At 38.1% G+C, this 22853-nt stretch overlaps 1 protein-coding gene across 6 annotated transcripts in view; it reads right to left on the reverse strand.

The window, feature by feature from the left end:
* Positions 1-22410, reverse strand: part of LOC143422238 (uncharacterized) — a 175900-nt gene extending 153490 nt beyond the window's left edge. For 5 of the 6 annotated variants that reach the window (XM_076892737.1, XM_076892735.1, XM_076892734.1 and 2 more), the window contains exon 1: positions 22153-22410. In XM_076892737.1, the coding sequence (XP_076748852.1) occupies positions 22153-22305 (153 nt within the window). In that variant the 5' untranslated portion in view covers positions 22306-22410. Of the gene's footprint in view, positions 1-16578; positions 16655-22152 lie in introns of all 6 variants that reach the window. The other variant, XM_076892736.1, reaches the window with a different exon arrangement.
* Between the last annotated feature and the right edge of the window lie 443 nt (positions 22411-22853).

A 22853-nucleotide genomic window follows, 5' to 3' on the forward strand; every position in this document is an offset into this window, starting at 1 on the left:
ACTATAAACGTCTCGAAGTAAATGTACCCTTAGCATTATACATTATCTGGAGAATCTTCTCTATACTTGGTTTCAAGTGTCAGCACCACTTACATTCCTTCTTGATGCTCTTACACGCAAAATATCAGTGCGCATAATGCTTAATTCATACTAAAACCGCAGAAACGCGGTAGTTGCAACCGCGACGACCCGTGTGAGAATCTTGTCTGTTGCATTCCGTCGGCATAAATCAAATGCGATTGCACAAGGAGGAGTAAACAGAATGTAAAGTAGGATCAGCAGGAAAAACGTGGATTTCACTTTCTTACTCTTAGTGTGAAACTGAATAAATGACCAAAAAAAAGAAAATATTGTGCAACAAACAGAGAAGACTTGATAAACATCGATCGTATCGATGACCGTAAAAGCAGAAGAATTGCAAGTGACAATTGGTGAAACGCAATAATTAAGGGGAGCTTCGAGCGACGGATTAAAGGGAACTGTGCAAGCTTGAATAGCAATTTGTGAAATCGACGGGTCAATAAAGTAAAAGAAAACGCTTTTGAATTTCACAGGCTAACAGAGGGAAAAGGAGTCCCTTTGAACGTTCGGGATAATGATTTATAAAATTGATGGAACAGAAGGAGTACGTCGGAAAAATTGCAATTGCGATATGGAACCATGAAGGTATTACTTTAATTGGACAAATAAGAAAGAATAGGAGAATCAGGAAAAATGAGGAAAGTTTGTTCGATGAAATCTGTATGCCACGAGTAACATTTTCTTTCAACATTCATTATTCCGGAATACCACCGAAGACCATTATTACGGAGAATTTTTCGACGTTAAACTAGGCGCTATTAGCATAGAAAAACACAAAAAGGATAAAATATGAAACATAATTTGAAAATATTCCCTTTTTATATTCGATGATTAACAACTGATTAATTGTCTATATTTTTACTTTGCTTGTAACAGACATAACAACGTGTTAGAGGAACTTCATACTATAACGGTCTACAATCAACTTCGACAAAACTTATAATTTATATATATATACAACAACCACTCTCATCGTGCTTCTCAAAAAACAGGGTTCACGAAATATCGCCCTTCTTCCATCCATCCCCTTAATTAAGCTAGAAACCGCGTTAACTATTAGGATCCCGCGCACGCGAGCAGACTCCACCTGGGACTAAAAGGAACCGCCGGCAAATGACGCGAGAACCACATAATCTCGTTGGAACAATTACCATGGTGGAGAAACGACGAGACGTCTCGTCCCGCCGTGAAACGTCGAACCCATAGAAAATGGCGGGGAGTAACGAAAGGGGGAGAAAAAGTAAGGAAGAAACGATGTGGAAGGAGAGAAGGCGCTAATATCGTACCACCGTGGAGAGACAGTGTGCCGTAGTCAAGAGAGAAATACGATTCGTGGGGATATTGATCTTCCTTGGGAGTTGCCATGTGCAGCGTCGTCGCTCCAGCGACTTCGCGATTCTTCTTTCCGAGACCACTCTCTGCCCCCGTTGTCTTCCTCCCTCGAACCCCCCCGGACCGTTTCACCCCCTTCGAACCCTCTGTTACTCTCCCTCGACATATTCCGCGACGCGTGGTGGTGAATTCCTTGGATGCTCGATCATTCCTCGAACTCCGCTGGTTACCGTCCTTTTCGACGCGCCAGCGGCGGCCATTTAAATGACCCCGCTTATGGAATTAAGAAAGATGGCTTTTAATGCTGACTAATAATTCAGGTGGTCGATGTTTCTGCTAATGTCGGACCTTCTGCCGTCTTGGTAAAATTATGAACGAAGAATAGTAAGGAACAGATGGAAGCAAAGAACCGTGCAAAAGTGATATTAATTTCTCTCTTACTCCAATATACGCGTTATACTCGTAGCTTCCTCATCTGGGGATTACATTCATTAGTGATATCCCACCAATTTGTATGCGAGTTAAATAAAGCAAGAAGTTTGAAAATTGCGCTTTAATATCGCGATTGTACGATGTTCTTTATGGGATGTCAAAATCTATGCGAACCTGGGGGATGCTACCCGAAACGCTTCTGCACCTTGTCACACACCCTTGAGACCCATCCTCCCCTAATGCAATTACCAAACCTCTGGTTTAAACCCTTGACACGCTAATATCAAAACGAGCAGAGTTTCTCGACCTACGCAACGTGCATTAATGAAAATCTGGGTCTCAGCGGCCATGGCCATTTAAATTCTGTTTCAACTGACCAAACTCTATTACGAGGATTCTGAATGGCGCGTGTTTCGTTGCGTGCACTTCAAGGAACCACTTATTGAGAATAAGTGGAGGTGATTGATGAAGATCGATAAGAGCATCGAGTGTACTTTGTATAAGTGGGTACGTTCTTACATTTCTGCGACTGCTCCAATGTTTTCGGATAACATCTTTATCCAGTGTAAGTACTTCATCCATCAAAATTCGGAGAATCGTTTAAGCAATATAGAAATTAGAAAAAGAAATGAAAATTTGTTATCGCTTTAAATCTCTATCATTGTCAAACCTATTGATTTAAATGTTTAGATTTAATTTGTGATGAACTGAAAAAGAAGTTATTATAATAGTAGCTATGACAATTAGTCATGTGTTCGAATAATTTTTTACAGATAGTCCATAAAATATCATTGAATTATTGCTAATAACCAGAAGACGGTAGTTGGACCCATTGCCAGTCTCGTTAATAAAGTTTAACGTCCAACGCAAAAGTTGCGACGACAATTGGGAACATTGAAAGCGTTTCAAATCTTAAAAGGATCGGGGCCGCAAGAATTTAAATCTTTCACGATGCCAAGGAGTTTCGAAGATCGTGAGCGGATTGGGAAATCGTGAAATATCGCTGCTTCTCGACAAAATAAGTACACGATATGTACTATCATATTTTCTCCTTCTTTTACTATTATTATTCAATACCATATATAACCACTTTGCAAAAATTGATAAAACTTTTCTCAACACTTATAACTTTTTAACAAACAATTTTTAAACTACACCCCTACAATAGGGTGCATATATACGCTCGTTAAACTACAATTAATATGAAAACTACGACAAGTGAAACGCAAAATTAAGTAACAACAATATCCTATAAAACGAAACAGAACTGAATCACGATGTTGCAAAGTCGGGCCTCAAGAAAAGGGAATCCCTGTTCCGTCGCAACTTTTGCTTACCGAGGACTCACAGCTGGTACGTCCAGACTGGTTGTTCGAATTCGCGCAATTCGTATGCTCGTTCTTTTCAACGATCGCAAACTTGTCGAAAGCGGTCGACCCGGCTGTGTTCCGGTCTTCGAAACGGCGTCAACGCGCATAAAAGTTTCCATCGACGCGCGTCCTCACCCCCGTTCGAGCGCGCAGGACACGATCGTCCTGCAGTTTACGGCGCATACCAATGCACCGTCCGCAGACGCGCGCAAACGACACAACTGGTACGAGCAGCGGGGGACAAAATTTTCCAGGGCCACGTAAGAACTACGTGTCGATACGAGCGAGCGGAAAATTTTCCAAGATCGAGCGCACGCGAGGCGAGTCGCGAAGAAGCCGGGGGGGTTAACCGCGTAATAGCGTCCGGGGCATAAAAGTGTATTCAATTTTACGGCGTACCTTCGTTTCTCATCCTTCTGGTCATACAATACGCAACTGACGCGACATAAATTGCTGTGTAAAAGATACATTGCGTGTTCGAATATTTTGATGGAATTTCATGACCCGAAGGACTCGAGTATCTCTTTGCATCTACGCTGCACTTTCTTTTTTTAGGAGTTTGCCTTTTCCTATGAATCATAAAACGTGAGTTGCAGATGATCTTCGGATGGTGTACGATTCAAGTTTGACATAGTAAAATAAGAATACCCTAATATGAAATGTAGATGCAGGTATATATGTGCGTGAACTAACAAAAAGTGGAATGAAAATCTTCTCCTGCTGCTAAAGACAGAGTGGTACTTCGTATTTATACTTAACTTGGAAGTAAATATGAATCTCTAAAATTGTTGAAATGATTTATGCGATTGCGTTTTGCATCGAATACGTGACCCTTCATAATTTATCAAATTGCACATTCGGCACAAGTACGTTACAAATTATAGATATTCACGTTGCAGTAGAACTGAAGTGAAACCCGATGAGAATAGAGAGTTTTGTATGGGATTAACATATATTCGTATCCAGTGGGAATTATTTCGTACAAATCAATTAAACCGGGGTAGAGAGATTAAAGAACTGAAATATTATTATTCCGTACTAATTGAAGCATGTTGCACCGCTATAATTATCGGAAATATTAAAACGAACTCGAGCAACTTATCGTGAAAAGGATTTTGAAGTCGTGTAAAATAATATACACAAAATGCATACTAAGTATATAAAAATATGCAGTGACGAAATCTATTTGCAAAGGTATTTAAAAAAAAATTAATCCACCTCAATTATTCAGTAATACTTGTGAATATCCTCTATATGGGATAAAGTTAAGCACTCCATCATAAAGATACAATGAAATACACTTTATCATGTGAAACGTGTTCAAAAATTTCGATTCTTGTTAGAGATAATAAGATCGTTCAACCCCTAAATCTTCGTTCACCGTCTGACACTTGGCAATTTAAGAATTTCACGGTCTTCAAATTCTGAAGTAGCATATAAACGAAATACGAGTGATTCAGCGTTTCCGCGTTGGAACACTAGCCAAATTGTATAATATAATGCGCGTAACCTAGCCCCGCTGTGCGAGAACCAGAATCATAGCAAGCTCTCAAGCTGGAAAAATACGAAGTTTCACATTTCAACGCAAGAAAGCGTAAGCTACGACGTAACGAAATACACGAAACGATCTCCATAGCTAAACAGAGTTTGTTTTCGAAAAATGGAAATTTTAATTGCACGCTGCGTGTGTGAAATGTTGCGGTTTCTAATTTGTTGAACATTTCGAACAGTTTTCACGCGTGCGCGCGTTAAATATGCAGCTCGTTATTAACGCGCTGCTGTATCTTAATGAAAATCGAATACATCGCTCTCAAGTTGCGAAGTTATTATGAAAATTCGAATTTGCGGCACGTAAACCCAATCATTGTAGCTGACAGTCACGAAATCGAATTAGTCGACCATCAACGGAAGTTGCGAGCTCTTGGTATATTACACGATGCAATCTAATATGTATTAAAAGCCGTAGTAATTACGTACCACCGGTTGAATATTTTATTCAATTTTAATTTTAAATAACAATTAGAATAAAGTACAAACATTACAAACGCAAAATTTTCTGAATCCGGCAAAATAAAGCAACACATAATTTTTTGTTAATGTATTCTTTACAGTATTAATTAACCCAAGAGAAAATTTCTTCTTGTAAAAAACATTTCTCCTTGCCTCAAACTGGTGAGGCATTCTTTTAAAAAATTAATTCTGTATTATTGTAATAGATCAAAGAGAGAGAAAACACTACATAAAAGTTTCAAACAAAATCTACTTTCATTAATGCAAATTGGACTCGATCTGACAAAAACAAATTAGAAACTTATAATTTATTTATGTTTTTTAACAATATCTATCACTTACTTGCAGATTATGCAAGGTCAAGTAACATGTCCACGAAAAATTGGGAAAGTTCCAAAAATCTCTTTGGCAGAGACCACAAATTCTCCCGCTGCACTTCAAGCTACTTCATACCCTTCAATTCTAGCGAATAAACAACTAAACAGTTGCTATAGTCAAGTGAAACTGTGTGAAGAATATTTTCCGCTCCAAAAATTTTGATGTCAAAAACAGAAGTTTCTATAAAATCGTCTAGCATGGTAATAAGCAAGTGACATGTTCAACCCTACCATATTTCTGTAATAAAATTAACTCCTTTAACCCCCTTAGTACAATATCCGACCCAGTAATTATCTCTGGTCCCTTGTAGTACATTATATAGCAGTAGTTAGCACCTAAATAAATTATCCTGTACTGTTTTAATCTGTAATATTCAGGGTATACGACTGTTTAAGATGACACTGTATATACGAAAGATAGTGATAGCTATGGCTCATGAAATAGTGAATTGGCATCTAACACCACCTTACTGTGCATTTCTTAGCATTTCTAAAAACGAAGGTGTAGAAATTCATAGAAAAGTACAGTATGAGTCTTTTGCAAAAAGCAGACTGTTTTTAGAAACTTCTGTGTGCTCCGCGTAATCACAAAGTTTCGCCCAACAGCCTGTCCAGGTAGCGTAACAGCTACAAAGACACGAGACTGGATTTATGCGAGGGACGTGACTTCGTTACTACTTCTGAGATTCAGAATTTGCATCCCCCTTTATCCTGACTCTCGTGAATTCAGTTATTCATGGTCAAAAAAGCTTCTGCGCTCTGATTAGGGCTACAAAGGCTTATAGTTCCACCCTATCTCTTAACGACGATTAATGGACCGTGAACTGGTGGAAGCAGCCTTCGAATAAAAATTACGCGATCGCGAGGCAATTTTCACAAATCAAAGCGTATGAAACCTGCACGCCCACACGGTTACTTTCCACGAGGTTCCTAGAAAAGGTCAGCAAGTTGTTTGAAAAATTGTTATCAGTAATCCTACGCCCTCGTGGTTTAGTTTTGCAACTCTTAAAACATAACACAGGGAGGGACAGAGAGAGAGAGAGAGAGAGAGAGATGCATTAGTTAATAACACTTTTAAATAAATTGCCATGTTCAATTTACTCAATTATTTTATATAACTTTTTTTACTTTAATAACTATTCAATAGTGCTCTAAGAATTTTAATGAATTTTATGATAGAAAAAATGATTGCAGAATTCTCCTTTTGGATTTTTCTAAATTTTCGTAATACATAGACTCATAGAGACATATTAGTACCTCTAATATATTAAATTGATTCTTATTTCTAAACTTTATATATAAAATAAATATGTATGAAGGAACAAACTTGTAGAACACCAGAAAACATCATATTAAAACACGAAGGTGAGGTAATTGAGGTGAATTAATTTTGGTTTTCGAGAGGATTTTAAAATTATGTAAGTTTCACTACGTTAAATTAAAAAATAATTCATCAATACCCTAGATTAAACTCTTTTAGATTCAATTTAAAGGGCGATGACTTTACTTTTATATTCCCGAGTTGAATTTTTTCAAAGATGTTTTCTATTATAAAATAAATTGACAAAAGTAAAATTGTTTCTTCTCTTGTCTACGGACATTGAAAGTAGGCTTTTTATTGTCTGAATTGACTGAATAGTTATTGCTTTAATTCTTCTTTTGTGTTCTCCTGAAAAAATGTTCGGATGTTATGAAAGTATTATATCTTATCTCATCTGTGTGTTATCAAAGTACACTACAGTACTTATATAACCTAGAAACATATTTTCTAGAAGAATGCTGCGTTTTATCCTAAAGTAACAATGAGCACAATACGTGTCCCCAGAGGAGCAGAGCGTTTTATCCTAAAGTAACAGCGAGAACAATACCTGTTTCCTTATTATCGTTCTTTTAACAAACGATTGAACAAAAGTAAAAGAGTCATCAAATAATGTCATCAAGTAATCTATCAATGAAGGCGCTTGCAAAAACTCTTAAAACGCGTCTAATGAAATCGTAATAGAGGAATCGCGAAACTTTGAAGAATCTTTGTGTTCGAGTGAATGATTCGAAGTGACACGATTTGTGGAGACATTTGAATGAGATTGCTATGCCATACGCTCTATTAGAACTTGCAGAGAGAATAGACTTCGTATCCCAAATGCGTGTGCACCGATTCGAGAGACTCGGATGCATTTCTCATGCATTGATATTTCGCTGATCGCAGAGAAACAATGCTACAGCTGTTTCTCTCTTCCGTATTTCGCTGCACACTGCACGCGAACATGATTATCAAACAGTGCAATATCGTCTACTATACAGACATCTTGGGTCCAGTTCCACATTTATTTGCGCTCAATTACTTTCTATTTACTTCCTATAAAATTATTCACGAGTAGATGTACAAATTGAAAACCAGCCACGATCTAGTCGAAAATAGTTCCTGGAAACGGTGAGAATATCCACGAAACACGGCACAAAGTCTGAGTGCAAAAACGGTACAGCGATCGTGACATCTTGGGAGGAACGTTAAATAACCATTACGCAACAAAGGGGGGCGAAGGACTAGCAGGATCACGCTCCCGTGATTCTTTCTCCGCAGGAACCTCCTTCAGAATTACTCCTTCACCTGGCTCACGTCGCCCCGTTTATTTCTCGGTCGCGTGCGATGCAAATGTAATCGAATAATAATATAGCCAGCTCGCGAGGCTCCCGTAAATAAGACGGCTGCGCGTTTATTTCGAGTGAGCGTGGGTGAGCAAAGCGATCGCCGCCGTATAGAATTTAGAACAGGGAGCATGACGTTAGAACCGTCTCCCTTGGGAAGCCACTCTGGCTTCCTCAAAAACAACGCGTCGATACGATTCCCTAGTCGCGCGAGCCGATAATGGTGCATCGACGTTGTATTTGCTGCGCCAGAAAGTGCATAACAATATCTCGAAACGGTCGTTCTTAACTTTCTTCCACCGCAGCTACCTGTTTCCGACGTTATTTCTTGTTGTTTGCAGTACCCCCCTCCCCCCCCCCCCTGCTCAGTATTCACAGCACCCTTTCCTCGACGCTTTGTTCTCCGCGAAGTTTCGCGCGAGTTTTGCGGCCCATACAAAAACCAACGGCCATGTTTTCTTTATTCATCGGGAGGATGTAACACGACGTTCTTAAAGTCTAACATAGTTACGATATCTGTCAAGGAGTCTACTCTGTGAACCGTTTTATATCTACAACGTTGGTGTCACGCCTTACTCTGGCTGTTCTTCAAGAATACATCTGCAAGAGGACATGAATGTTCTATGAGAAGTATAATCCTCTTCTATTGAAATTGTAGACTGTCGAAGAGTTGTTCTCTTTTATACCACGCAAGATCATTCAAGACAAAGTTTTATGACTTATTCTCAAAGACATTCTTCTGCATAGTTCTCTCTTAGCAATCTTTTTCAGAATGGAATTGATTCTAGTAAAATAATTTGCTACATCTGTTCGTGCTTATTATCGTCGATCATTCAAGACAATAAAACGTTATTTTTATTGCGTGCAATTATCATTCTAAAAAAATCATTTCTACACCTAGTGTAAGTGTTATGCAATTGCATCGTAAATAAAAGAGTGACACTTTTCGTTCGTCCACCAAACGCGCGACAAACAACACAGATGGAAACGGGAAATCTGAAATGTTCCTTTGTGTATACCCAACAAACAAGTACAATTGTTTAGGCAAATAGACTCGTACCATCCGTTACGAGTTGAAAATCAGACTTAGCACTCCAATGATTCCTCATCCGCGGCTGATAATCTGATGCGATGATTATGATCGAGTTAGATCATAACGAGACGTTGGGATCTTAGTTCGAAGGAACGATAATTCGTCTGCGAGATGGTAAAAGAGAATCCGCGTCGCGGGGTTATTGGGGCGGAATGCTCGCCAATGAATTGAAAATCGAGGAGACAAAGTTGAAAATCGCAAATATTTGCGAGTCGTTCGTCATTTCGACGGGAAATACCGGGGCGACGTAGAAGCGGGTAGGACAAATCCTCGATACGAATCCGAGTAGGAGCAGACGGATACCTGTAGGAATGTGTACGTGAAATGTACAGAGAATATATTTGAACGGAAAATAAGCTGGCTAAGGATTACGCTTGACGGCGGAAGGGAGCGACGTTGCTTCAACGAGGCTCGTCGTTTCAATTTTTTAGCAGGATTTCAGACGCGACGAATAATGAACGTCGCGGACGAGACCAGCGCAAAACAGGGTCGAGCGAAACGGACTCGAGTTCACCAAAAACAGCTTAACCTTTGTCGTTATTGAGTGACGAGTGATTAAAGGGAAATTAGCCGCGCGAAGTACAGGAAAGGTGAGAAGGACTTTGTCTGTCTTCTATTTTTACGATTGGGATACTTTCACATTTCTCCGCGATTGTATTCGTATTGACATACTTACAAATATTATTTTAAGTAATCTTGCCAAGTGTAAATTCGACTTAAGCTCGGTATAGTTGAACATCTTTCTGCCACAGCATTGTACGACTTTCAGTTCCCTTTTTCAACTGGGAATGGAAAGTAGCCGTACAATGGCGCGTCGAAAAGACGTTCAACAGCGCCGAGCGACCACTAATCTGAAACCGCTTTCAGATTACCAGTTATCCACATTTCGTAGTACGAATGCTACGTTATAGAGCAGATTTCCAAACGGAGGTATTGCAGCAAGAGGTACACGCATTCTAGCTTGGGAAACGTAATTTAAAACGACCCTGACCTAAACATTCTACGTACTCTCATGTTGATTTTTCTCCTTTTTCGTAGATCACATTCTCATCCGTATTTTATGATTGGACTTCGGTTACTCGTGCATTTGTCGGAAATTTGAATATGCAATGAAGCACGGAGTGTACGTAATATGACAAGTATGAGAAATATTCTATGGAAATTATACATTGGAATAGTTGAAGGATGAAATATATCTCAATTCTCCAGTTGAGTTCTCTCTCTGCTTGATGTTTAAAAATACATGGATTTTTCTGATCATCTACAACAATATCCTTGAAATAGATATTGTGAAATTATTTTTAAAAATAATGTAAGAAATTGCAAAATGATTGCAATAGAATTGATGGTTACGAAATACATAGACATACTAGGATACTTTATATGCAAATAATATCCTAATATCCATCCATTGTATATTTTGAGTAAAGGACCTATATCTTTAGTCTAATAAATCGTTTCTGCGAAAAAACACAAATACATCAGTTAACGCTCGAGATCATCCACCTCAAGTGACTTTCAAGACGATTTTAAGTAATAGATTAAACATAACATTATGTAAGTTTCACTGGATTCAATTAAAGAACAATTCATCGATAAATTAAACTAAACCTCTCCCTGATTCTTCGATTATAATTTCAAGAAGCTAATATAAACCCAAAATATGGAATTACTCAAGGAACTCTGCGTCGCAGAAGGATATCGCAGCTGGTAGCGATCTATACGCAGGATCGATGCTTTTACCAAGATTAAGCGGCGTTTAGCGAGTACACATTAATTTGAAAATTAATTAACGAAGTTACCGATGCCGCCGTATATAGACATCGTTTGCTGAACGTTGTAGCACTTAACGAAGCGTGTATTCCGAGCCCAGTCACGCATGTCAAAGAGAGACACATGGACGGCGAATTACTTAGTCGGAAACGTCGTAACTCGAACGAGCAGAACATGGCACGCAGTGTCATTCGTAATGCGAACTTTATTAGCCCCATCGACGTGGAAACGATCCTAATCGAGTATATGTCGAGTAATTAACTGTTGCATGCGTGAAAATTGATCACAACTGATATCCTTTAATCGGTTCCTCTTTAGTATTACCATTTTCGATTGCGGTGGACAGTTCTTCACTTCTGTGCGAAGGTCTTATCGATCCTCCACGAGGGAAATCATAATCCAAAATTAATGAGGAGTAATTAAATAACAATAAGCATGTAACGCTTCACTTTATTATCGAGGAGTTAATGATCAACAATATTTGCATATTTGTACTCATTAAGAAGAGATGACCACGAATAGAATTGATGACTAAGCAATACGTAGGCGTGTTAGAATACTTTATTCGACTTGTACTCAATCCGTGGGTTTGTACAATAATGTCTTTTCAGACCATTCGTATTAACCTGGAAGACACCCCTAACGCCATGGTCCATTTGAACATTTAGAAAAGGCCCCTGAAAGGGATAATGCAGTGAGGAAATACACATAGTCCTCTTCAACCGCTCATGCACCCTGTTATCCGATATTTCTTACACAAATTTAGTATCATTGAATGACACAGTTTTATATGTGTGTGTGATATTACACTTTTTTCTTCTTCCAGTACAATTCTTCTCTCCGTAAACCATTCATCGATTTACAGACGAAATACGGCCGACCCAAATTTTCGTATTTCGAGAATTGACAAATAATGTAAATTACAATCCCCGCGTTTGTCTTCCCACATACATGCAACGTAATCAGCCATTTTGTTTGCGCTGTAGCGTACAGAGTTATTTGTTCGCGCAAACGATTATAAATTTCACATACTTATGAACAATTGTCACATTAATCTACGAACGTGACCATATTTCGAGATTCAATACAAAATCGATTGCTTCCCGCCCGTTTAATTCACAGCGGGGTATCATTTTAATTTCCTCTGTTATGTCGTTTTAATTACAGCGACGTGCTCGAGCATTTTTCGCGAGCAAAGCGCAATCAAAGCGGCATTTAACATTATCAATAGTTAATCAAATCGTAGGCGTATCTCACGGATGGACATCCGTTTCACTCGAGGCGAATTATGCGCCGTGCATTTTAATAGCCTCGCGTGTCATTGCGAAGGGTCGATGCGTGCCGTGAGAACTTCGCGCGAAGGAATATTTGCGAAAATTCGTTCGTCGGCGTAATCAAATTATTTGTATTTACACGCGTCCTAGCGGCATGATCGTGCTCGCTTGTATCTCGTCGAGACGGTATTTGCGACGTCAATACGACGATCGAAAGCATCAATCACGAGCAATTTAGCAGAAGTAATATTTAACTGATCCACTGTCCGGTTTGGCCGATCTACGCCTCTGTTTCTGTTGCTACCAAAATTATATTACGAACAGTGAATCACGAATCAAGAACATGACCTATTCGTTAACGTACATTCGACTATTCTCTAGATAAACTGTAGGCAGTCCATGCATTTGCAGAAAATCCAATATATGCATAAACTAAAGTACAGGTTACAAGTCATATGCACCACGTTTTTCGTTTTAAAGCTGGCAACTATTTTCACAGCTATTAAAAACGTTGTGAAATATAAATTTGCGTAAGCCTGCGCAATTTTGCCGAGAAACAGCCGAGCGATATTCGTCTAGCCGTGCATCTCACGGCGAGCCAAGTATCCCATAAATCAACAACCCCGTGGTGCACCCGTCGACCGGCTCCGCGGACCCATGTATCGCACGCGCCTAATTGAAGTAACATGGGGCTGGTCACGCGAACGAAGCCTGACCCGATCGTTCCGGGGTGGAACTCTGCCCCCGGGGGACGCATCGCACGGAAAACGCTCGAACCCTGACGGGGAGGGCAATTAGAAGTAATTGGGAATCGGTAAATGGACCGCGTGACGTCCTTATTTACCCGAAAGGGCTGGCGGTTTGTTCGACGAGCGGGACGCGAACGTGGACGCTGCAAGAAGAAGGCCGTGCCGCGCGATGGCGCAGCACGGTGGGAAAATTAGCTTGCCAGGCGACGTTAACGAGCTCCCGTCCCTTATTCCGCGTAATTCTCCGCCGGGAATTTACGCTCCGCTTTTTAATCCGTGTTACACCGTGCTGCGACCAGGTGGGATAGGTGTGGGAGAAGTGGGAACGCGGTGAAACATTCTGATACGAGTGGCGGATATCGCTTTAATCGCGCGAGTGTATTACGTTGTGAATAATCGCGAGGAGAAAAATTATTAATACGTAATATCATTTTAATTTTTAATTTAGAGTCTACCTGACCCTCGACTTGCATTCGAATTGCACGATTTCGATTTGGTACCGATTGAAAGAGTTGGAGAACGTCTGGTTACATGGAACTTATGTTTCACTTTAATTGTTTATTTGCCAGATCAAACACACGCAAGAATTATGTATACTGTTTTAGCAATATTACTATCAGAAAGTGAATATTAAAAGGGAAGACACTTTTTACAAAGCTTTTGCAATAGGAAAAAAAAAGAATTGAGAGAAGATTTATTGCTATAAAGAGATAGATATCGTCGGCTTACTGCCAAGACCAGATAATTACCGTTTCGTTAGTTCGGTGTTAATAGAGTTTGAAAGGTTTCAGCCTACAGTGAAACAAGTCGGTTCGAGTAGGCAACATCGAATAAAGCTCTTGAGAAACAGTCCAGCATGTACCTTTTTACTGAACATTCTGAACACGCATCGTAAGCATACATGTATTCCCTTCAAATTGATGAACAGAGAGAAACGAGGTGAAGTTACTTCAATAATAAAAAGGAGCGCTGCTGCATCTGAAAAGACACTGAATATTCCGTCTTCGATAATTGCCTCATCAACTAAGGGTCTGGTAGCAATGAAAAAAGTCAGTACGAAAGAGGGTACTTTCCTACACCGAGAGATACGAATAGTCGAGTAACTTTCAAGCTTTCCGTCTCGAATATCGCGGCCACGTTTCGGGGATTGCAGGAATTCTTGTTTCGTATACTTCAGGACTGGAATCTGTCGGACAAGAAACGAATTGACGGGACACTCTGTTGTCACGCGAGAACGGATCCACCACGTATCCGTGGTATCCCATGAAACTCGAAATACGTTCAACTTTCTATCGACACTGTTTCAGAAGTCTTGGAAATAAAGTAACAGCGTGAAGTTTGCTTGCACACAATAATAACGCTCCGTCGTTCGTTTAAAATTCCTTCGATTTGGTTAATATCCGATAAATACGAAATTATTTTCATTTCGCGCGAATTCAGATGATTGGGAATAATTGTAGACATAACAGCTGAATAGAATTAATTTTAAGATATAAAAATAGAATGTAGAATCTTGAGGCGCCACATATTGTCGCATGTAGAAGTGTTATGTAGAGATTTCTCAGTGAAAAAGCAAAAATAACATTCTCAACAATGTCTCGACTCTTAATATGCGCACAGAACTGATCGTGAAACTGTAACACCAGAAACAAGCGAGAAACTTTGCAAGTTTAATAAACGTGGATGTCTACAACCGAGAGAACGATACTTTTTATTCGTGACACCGAAGCAACTTTGCAGAATTGAATGAGTACATCATACATATGTGCGAAGGTCTATTTTAAGAGACCTTAAAGGCGAAATAACACGGTTCACTGTAGCTGAATGGCGCTAGTGATTCTACAAAACAGGAAATAAACGTGGACAACGTGAATAGCCATTTAATCAACACCTTCATCAAGGCGTGCAACCATGTTGCAACCACTTGCTATTAAATCAATGATGTTGTTTAGTTGAAACAAATCGTTCGCAATTTCATCTTGAAGAAAGTTTCGCGAAGTAGACCCGTTTAATGCCACGAAATGACAGTAAAAATACAATTTACAAGAACTGAGATATGGGAAGGTAAGATTCTCGTTTCCATACTTAAAAAGCAGTTTCGATGGGGCGAGATGAGTTTTCTAAAGAAGATTGCAAACTTTCATTGCTGGTACACGCATCGTGTGGAAAGTTCTCGGTTTTGATCATTCTTCTAAAAGCACGAAACGCATCGGACATAATCGTAAAAAATAATACATCCAAGTTTTATGGCTAATGGTTGTTGATCCTGTGCCAGAACGACACTAAACGGTACAAACGGGCCGATTAAAATTGGCTAGCGCGACGAATGCTTGCAGAAGAAACGTTCGGTGATAGGTGGAATTATATGTATTTAATTTTGTTCAATTTTTCTGCGAATATAGTAAATGTTCATTATTAGTTAATAATTTAAAGACTTTTAATAAGAGTAAACTTATTTTTTGATCAAGTGAATTGTTTTATATTCATTCCGATAATTTTGCAAACCCGAATAATTATTCTTACACTCGAAATACTGTAAAACTGTAATTATTCAAACTAATCATGACACATGCTGTTCGAATAATCGAACAATTCGAATAATAAGGTATGTCTATTTTGGCATAAAAAAGATTGTCTACCTTGAAATAATTTATGTCGATATTAAGCAAAATTAAAAAGTTCTGAAACAGAATTTAACAATTTTCTTCAATCACTGAAGAAATTCCGATACATTTGAAATGTATTTCAAAAGTGATTTATTAAAAAACAGAAATAATATACCATACAAAAGACGTATCAATAAAATGATTTCATAAGAAAATTGTTAATGTACTTGATATAATTCCGTATTCCAATATCAAGCCATCTACTTTAAACTGAAAAGCCATTTATACATAAACAATATGTTATTCGATACTGCAATTTACTCTCGTTACGCTAAAATCAGTACACAGTAAATACACTCAGCTAGATCTGCAGCATGACAAACCTCTTGGATGCCTAATTCGCGAGTCTACGATGTAACCTCTAAACAATCAAACGAAACATTCAACTACAGGTATCACGGAGGGTAGCAAGAGTAGGGTACACCTAAGTGGGGTATACAGCAAACGAAATGCAATCCGACACTAAATTCTCGGGCAAAACACTTATATCCGATTCGCTAAAGCTAGAAACCACTCATCAGGGATGAAATTAAAACTCGCAAGGGCTTCCACCCCTTTGATTCATACTCCGATGCCGTCGTTGGGTAATCAGGGGATTAAACTACAGTACAATCGATTTACACGCTACGCTTTTCAATGCTGAACAAAAAGAATGGAATTTTCGTCGCGTTAATGTCTCCTTTTTTTTTTCTCCACTTCCGTCGCGTGGCATCGCATGTTTGCACATGTGTACAGTGTATTATACTCGACCAAAGTAGATATCAGAAACACTTACGGGGACCGATATACGAACCACTGGCAGTTTATGCGACATTTTCTACGACTGTTGCTCCTAGCTGGCGCACTCAGAGCTGCATCCATACAAAAGAGAAAAAATCAATTATCGTTGTTTTCGTTGGTGCAATTGAATCACTGGTTTTAGCTATTTTCTCTCTACAACCACTCGACCGGATAGAGTTGTATGTGAAAGTCGAAAAAAAAAGCGGCGAGCAATTTGTCTCTTTTTTTCTTCTTTTTTTTTTCGTTGGAGCTATAACTTTTTCCGTGAGAATATAGACATTTCGCTGGTTTCGACTGGTTATAACTGGTAAATTTGGCGCGCGTATTTATTGGAGGGGTGGTTATTTCCACGTACGAAACATTACGCTTTGTATAGGACGATCTGTGTTAAATGGAGTGTATGGGTGAGATAATTCCTACGAATGTCGGTACAACGCCAATTTCTAAAAATGGTGTAATATGCAGTACGATCCGTAGATCAGTCGCCGCGATGTTTGAGCTGCTTCCAGCAGTTGAATAAAGATCATGTTTCGAACGGAAGTGCGTTGGTATTAAACAAACAATTTGTAGAGACAATAGAGAAATTTTCGAAAATATACTTCTTTTACGAAGAACAGATATTGTTTTTGTATTTTCCAAACGACACCACCTGCTTCTCCTATCATATTTCAGAATTACAAGAATAGACGAAATTTCCAAAACTAATAAATCTGGGAACAATAATAACAATTTTCTAAAGTATTCGCAAAGAAATTTCTCATTTAATAGCAATGCACTTTTGTTTAAAACATTTTATGTTAACCCATTCGAGACGGGCAACACACTATGTGTTTTGAAACTAAACTTGAATTATCAATCATTAGGAAAAGAGTGGTTATGAAGATAAGGTATTCAAGAATAAGGTTAGCAATGTATTAATATTAGAAATAATAACAGAGTGATAAATTGCTATTTCAAGCAATTGCTCCTGAAAATTATCGCTCCTGAAGATGGTCTCCAAAAAAGTGCCTCGCCTCGAATGAGTCATGCCAGTGTTTCCCAAACTTTTCTTATCGCGGAGCACTCTTTAAGTACGAACATTTTGTAGGAACACTAGAGTGAATTTGCGTTTTTCGTTAAATTAAATAACACAGATATACTAGGTAAACAAAATACGTTTTGTAATTTTTAATAGTAAAGCAGATAGTGTTTTGTTGTTCTGTCGCTTTGAGAATTTTTCGTCAAACATTTAATGATCGTTTGCGGACACACAGTTTGGGAAACTGTAGGTCAAGCTATTAAAAACTGCTCAAATATTGTGGCGATCAATTCATGGATCACCCTATACATGTGAAATAAATCATCATTAACGGTACTACTGAAGAAAGCGCCTAAAACACCATATAAATGACAGACACTGACGATACTATCTTTCGTAGTCTTCTATGTATGATAACACGGTAATAATAGCCGATAAACTGAGAAGAAACGCAAATGAACCGCTTTAATTAACGCTTTATGAAGACAGACGAAAAACCTGTTCGCGTGTGTGCGCGTGGACGCTTTAATTTAAATATTAAAAATCCAACACGCGAAAATGAAATTATCTGACTTGTACGGCAGCCATTAAGTGTTCATTTACCACGATGAATAAAACCTTGCGTTAACCTGTTAAATAGGGAAAATAATTTAACTCGTTAATCACATTGCTGTATATCTTGAACCCGATCATCTATCACATTTATGATCCATTTACGGTAGTAATAAATTACGAATTTAAATGGTATTTATTAAAATTCTATATTAGGAGAGCTTATTCGTCGACGTATCTGTCGACTTTGTTATTGACTTGTACTACTTAGTAGTTATAATACTGGCTCTAGTCAAGTTTTATGAGATCTATAGCTTGGAAATTAGTGATTAAAAATTTGTAGAATCCTAAACAAGCTTCGCTAGATTTAATATATAATGAATTGAATTTTATTATTGCATAATAATTAACTAATTTTAAAAACAAAATGACTTTTATTGTATCATAATATTTGGCTCCGAGAAATTCATTGCACAATTTGTTTCCTCGTAATTTAATTTATATTCTGTCGCGAAAATAAATATATATTCACGTAAATGTTTGTTGCAACTCTTTAAAAAATACAAATATGCAGATAGTTTTCAGCTTTGTTTTTACTAATACCGATTCGGTTGTATCGATCTTGCCAAAAAGAGCTCGGAGAAACCATATATTCTTTGTTCAGAGGACAAAAGCAAAAAAGAAAGGACAATGCAGTAAAACTCCATTTATTCAAACGAAATTTTATATACCTAGTGAATACCCATTTAACTGAACCGCCAGGCTCTTGTCTGATCTACTATCGTTCGTCGGTCCATGAAAAACCATAGACAGTAGAAGAAACCAATGAATCGTTATTATATAAATTGTATCATTTTTTAATATATTTATACGATAAATTGAATTGTATTATTCTATAATAACAGAATATCTCTTTGCGCCCGAGAGGCGATTGTCAGCTCGAATTTTTCATCGACCGATTTTAAATTTCGAAGCCCTACAAAAATGGATTTCAGAAGTGAAATTAACTCGAGCAAATATGAATTTAATTTTGAACTGTTGAAGGTCGAGATCGATTCCCCGAAACACTGGCCTTTAAAAATAACAATGCAAATAATAAAAAACCATATGGACACAGAAAACGATGCTTGTCCAATACAAATTTTTAATGACACGACTCCATTAAGAGGCGACCCACTTAACAGGTTAAAACGCAGTTTAATGGCGGACGTAGTTCGATCGAGCTAATATAGAATGAGTTTATAAGAATCTTATTGCCACCAATAAATCCGTGGACCGATAAATTTCGCCAATGGAAAGAAAAAAAAAGAGAAACCAACGATGCCGCTCTAGAATGTCACGGCGATAAAGCTGCATACTTATCGCGATTACCGGCAACGATCCTCTGGTCGTTTCTATGGGTTTGCCCCGTGCGAGCATGTGCGAGCACCCCACTGTTCCATCGGCGACACGCGCGCGTAATCATCTCCCGTTCGTTTGAAATTTAAATCGCGCGGCTAAAATGCAAATCGAGTCTGCCATTAAGGTAACGACGTATCGCCGGCGACGAGTCGCGACCCCGCGACAAGTGGAGCTTTCGATTCAGCGATCGGGTTTGATGGATTGCTTTGCAGTTTCGCGCATTGAAATCGGGCATTTTTTTCAGGATGATAAATAGTCGTGTTTGAAGAGCAAATCCAACCCTTAATTGCGAAGTGTTCGTCTCGAAGACAGGACTGAATTTTTATTTCACCTATCTGGGAATTAAAGAGTATTTTTGAAGTTTTAATAGTATATTGATATAAACTACTACTTGATTCAAGGAAGCGGTTTTTTAAGATCAACAGTAAAGAAGTATTTACTTGAATTTTAAAATGTCAGAATCCTTTGGAGTAAAAGATATTTATATAAGGAAAATTCCTTTTCCTTTTGAGTAAAATAAATATTTGAAAGTGTGCTATAAAAAAGTGCACTTTGTTAATTTAAGTAAATGGTTTATTATACGAGAGAATCCTGTTTGGATTTTCTTATTATGTACAGATATATCTGTAAATGTTAAATAAACGAAGTGTTGGGGTAAATATGTTGTTCTGAATTAAATATCATTCAAGTTGATTAAAAAAAATTACTTGAATCAAGTAGATTGGTCTCAAAAATATATGTATATATATTTGCTTGAATTGGAAGAGAGTGTATCTTTTCAGTGTAATGTTATAAACATATTGTTTCTGTATAATATGGGACTAAATCTAACCAGAAGTATATATGATTAAATAAAATTTCTATAATTAAATGATTATAATAGCGACAATTTACCATATAAAATATTTAATTAAGATATTCCAAAATTATTAAAACTTTCATTTTATAATGACTCTATCGTACATATCGCATGATATTTCTACAATAAAGGAAGATTATTCTAATCATATTTTTAAATAATTATACATGTGTAAATATATTTTATTTATATTCCAAAATATATTGAAAGTTCAACAAATAATTGATATTTGCGGTCAATAGAATAATGTTTAAAAATTAATCAATATCCGTGACCTAATTTTATGTTATTTTCCAAACACGGAGAAAGTAAATTCTACAAAGGCACAAATGCTGTTAAGATCCAATAAATTCTCGAAGGAAAGTTTTTTGTTTCCCGAGAATTACGTCTACAGTGGTATGAAAATGAGAACGATGCAAGAAACAAAACCACAGTTCTGTAGAAAAACTCAAGTCACAATTAAGGCCTGAATAAAAACCGGGCACGTACACTTTGCCACATTTTTTCTACCTTTCTAATCGTACTCTTTAATTAGCTCTCTTAATTCGTGGTTCACATATCTTCGTACCTAATTTTGAGATACTTCTACCAAACATTTAATACCTTCTGCTCCATCCATTAATTCGACTTTAAAACGAAACACTCAGCTCATTAACTGGCGTCAAATTAAATTCAAACATATTACCCTGTTGCTTTAGATTATCGCTAAGAGCATTTTAGACACGTTTTCGCGGCAGTCAGAGAAAAATTTGCATATGAGCAGCATCACCATATTGCACGCTTTAATTATTTATTTTGTAGTTTCTAAGGTAATTGTTAAATTTTTCTCCGATCTTCGTTCTCCGAAAATGTACAAGGCACTTCAGAATACAGAAAACTAAACATTTAAGAACCGATGGCATCAATTTGTTGAAAAATTATTAACATAACAGTGTGCAAGAAGATATCCGAAGCTTAATGGTCACTCTCTATTTTTTCTCCGTTACTAACGTAGAAAAACTCTCGCTGATACCACATAATAGATGAAGCACAATTTTTAATGAATGGAATTCTATTCCAGGATGCAAATACAGATATACAACACTCTCTGAAAGTTACAGAAACATTCCTGTAATATAAAGTTTTGGTGACATTAGCATTAATACTTGTCTGGAACTTGGACTCTTTTTTTATTTCCCGCATTAAAGTGGCGTAGAAAATCCTCGCGTTGAATTTATACGTACATTATTCTACGTTTAACGTCGTCCATTTTTAGAATAACACACAAATTCCTGAAACAAGAGTGTTCTCTCTTATTTTTCAAAACAAATCTCGAAAACTCTCGAGTAAAATTTACATCTGTGCTATTTTACTTTTAAAAAATGTGTCGCGCAAATTTCGAATAGCCAATCCTCAAAACAAAAATTGTTTTCCTCATTTTATTTAACATATCATAATCGGCATAACATTACTGTAAAATAGTTTAAATATTACTAACATTGGGTAACCACAAAACGTATCATTCAACCACTTAATGAAACTTGCAAAATATATGATAATTCTTCAACCACCTCGCAATACGTGCTCCTAAACATTTAGTAATATAATTTTCAACAATTCTGAAGTACCTTGCACCCACGAAACAAGATGTTCATTAGTCGCACGCATCCCAGAGCGCATAATCGTTCCAAGTGACGGACAACATTGATTTAGAGGGAAAAAATGAAGAAAAAGAGCATTCGCAAAACAGTACTGCTCACCTTGAAGCCAGTAAGGAACGTCGCGGGGTCAGAGGGGGTCCGGGCCGAGGACGCCTGATTGGTGGCCCCGTAAGTCAGCTGATGCTGATAGTTGGAGAGGATCTTTTTGTGGGCACTGGCCTGAGCTCTATAAGCCGACACTGATAACTTCATTTCTTCGTGTTCCCGAGAAAGGGTCCGGCTCTCCCGACGCTCCAACCGGGGCGCATCCTCGTTCCTTCGTGGTAACGTTAAACCCTCTTAAAAAGCGCGCCACGCGGCCGTAAGGGACGAGAGCTGCTCTTCAACCAGTTTCTCTGCTCTTCCGGTTCAATCGCCGCTATTTACTTTTATTTCTGCGGAATCCTCGCCTCGAACCCTGGCTGCGTTTCTATTTCTACCCTCGACGGAGCCTTTCGATCTCTTCGAATCTCTCGATCTGTTTTGTATCCGGCTTCGCTCGACGTTCGCCGAACGGAGAGCTGTTAACCAATGGTGCGATTCAGCTGCCCCGCCTCGCGATCCATTGTTTCACAACGTCAGGATTTAAATCGAGCCTCTGTTCTCTGTGCAGGACGAAGGAGGAACGAGCGATGCAAAAAAGCTTCGCGATAGAGGGAATGTTCGAGTTTTCCACGGTCTCGATAACCTTTGTAAAGTTCGTATGCTCGTTATCAGTTCGACCGTTGCGAGTTTTCCTCGATGTCGCGGAAAAACGAGGG

This window comes from Xylocopa sonorina, chromosome 3, assembly GCF_050948175.1.
Source record: "Xylocopa sonorina isolate GNS202 chromosome 3, iyXylSono1_principal, whole genome shotgun sequence".
NCBI classification, from domain to species: Eukaryota; Metazoa; Arthropoda; class Insecta; order Hymenoptera; family Apidae; genus Xylocopa; species Xylocopa sonorina.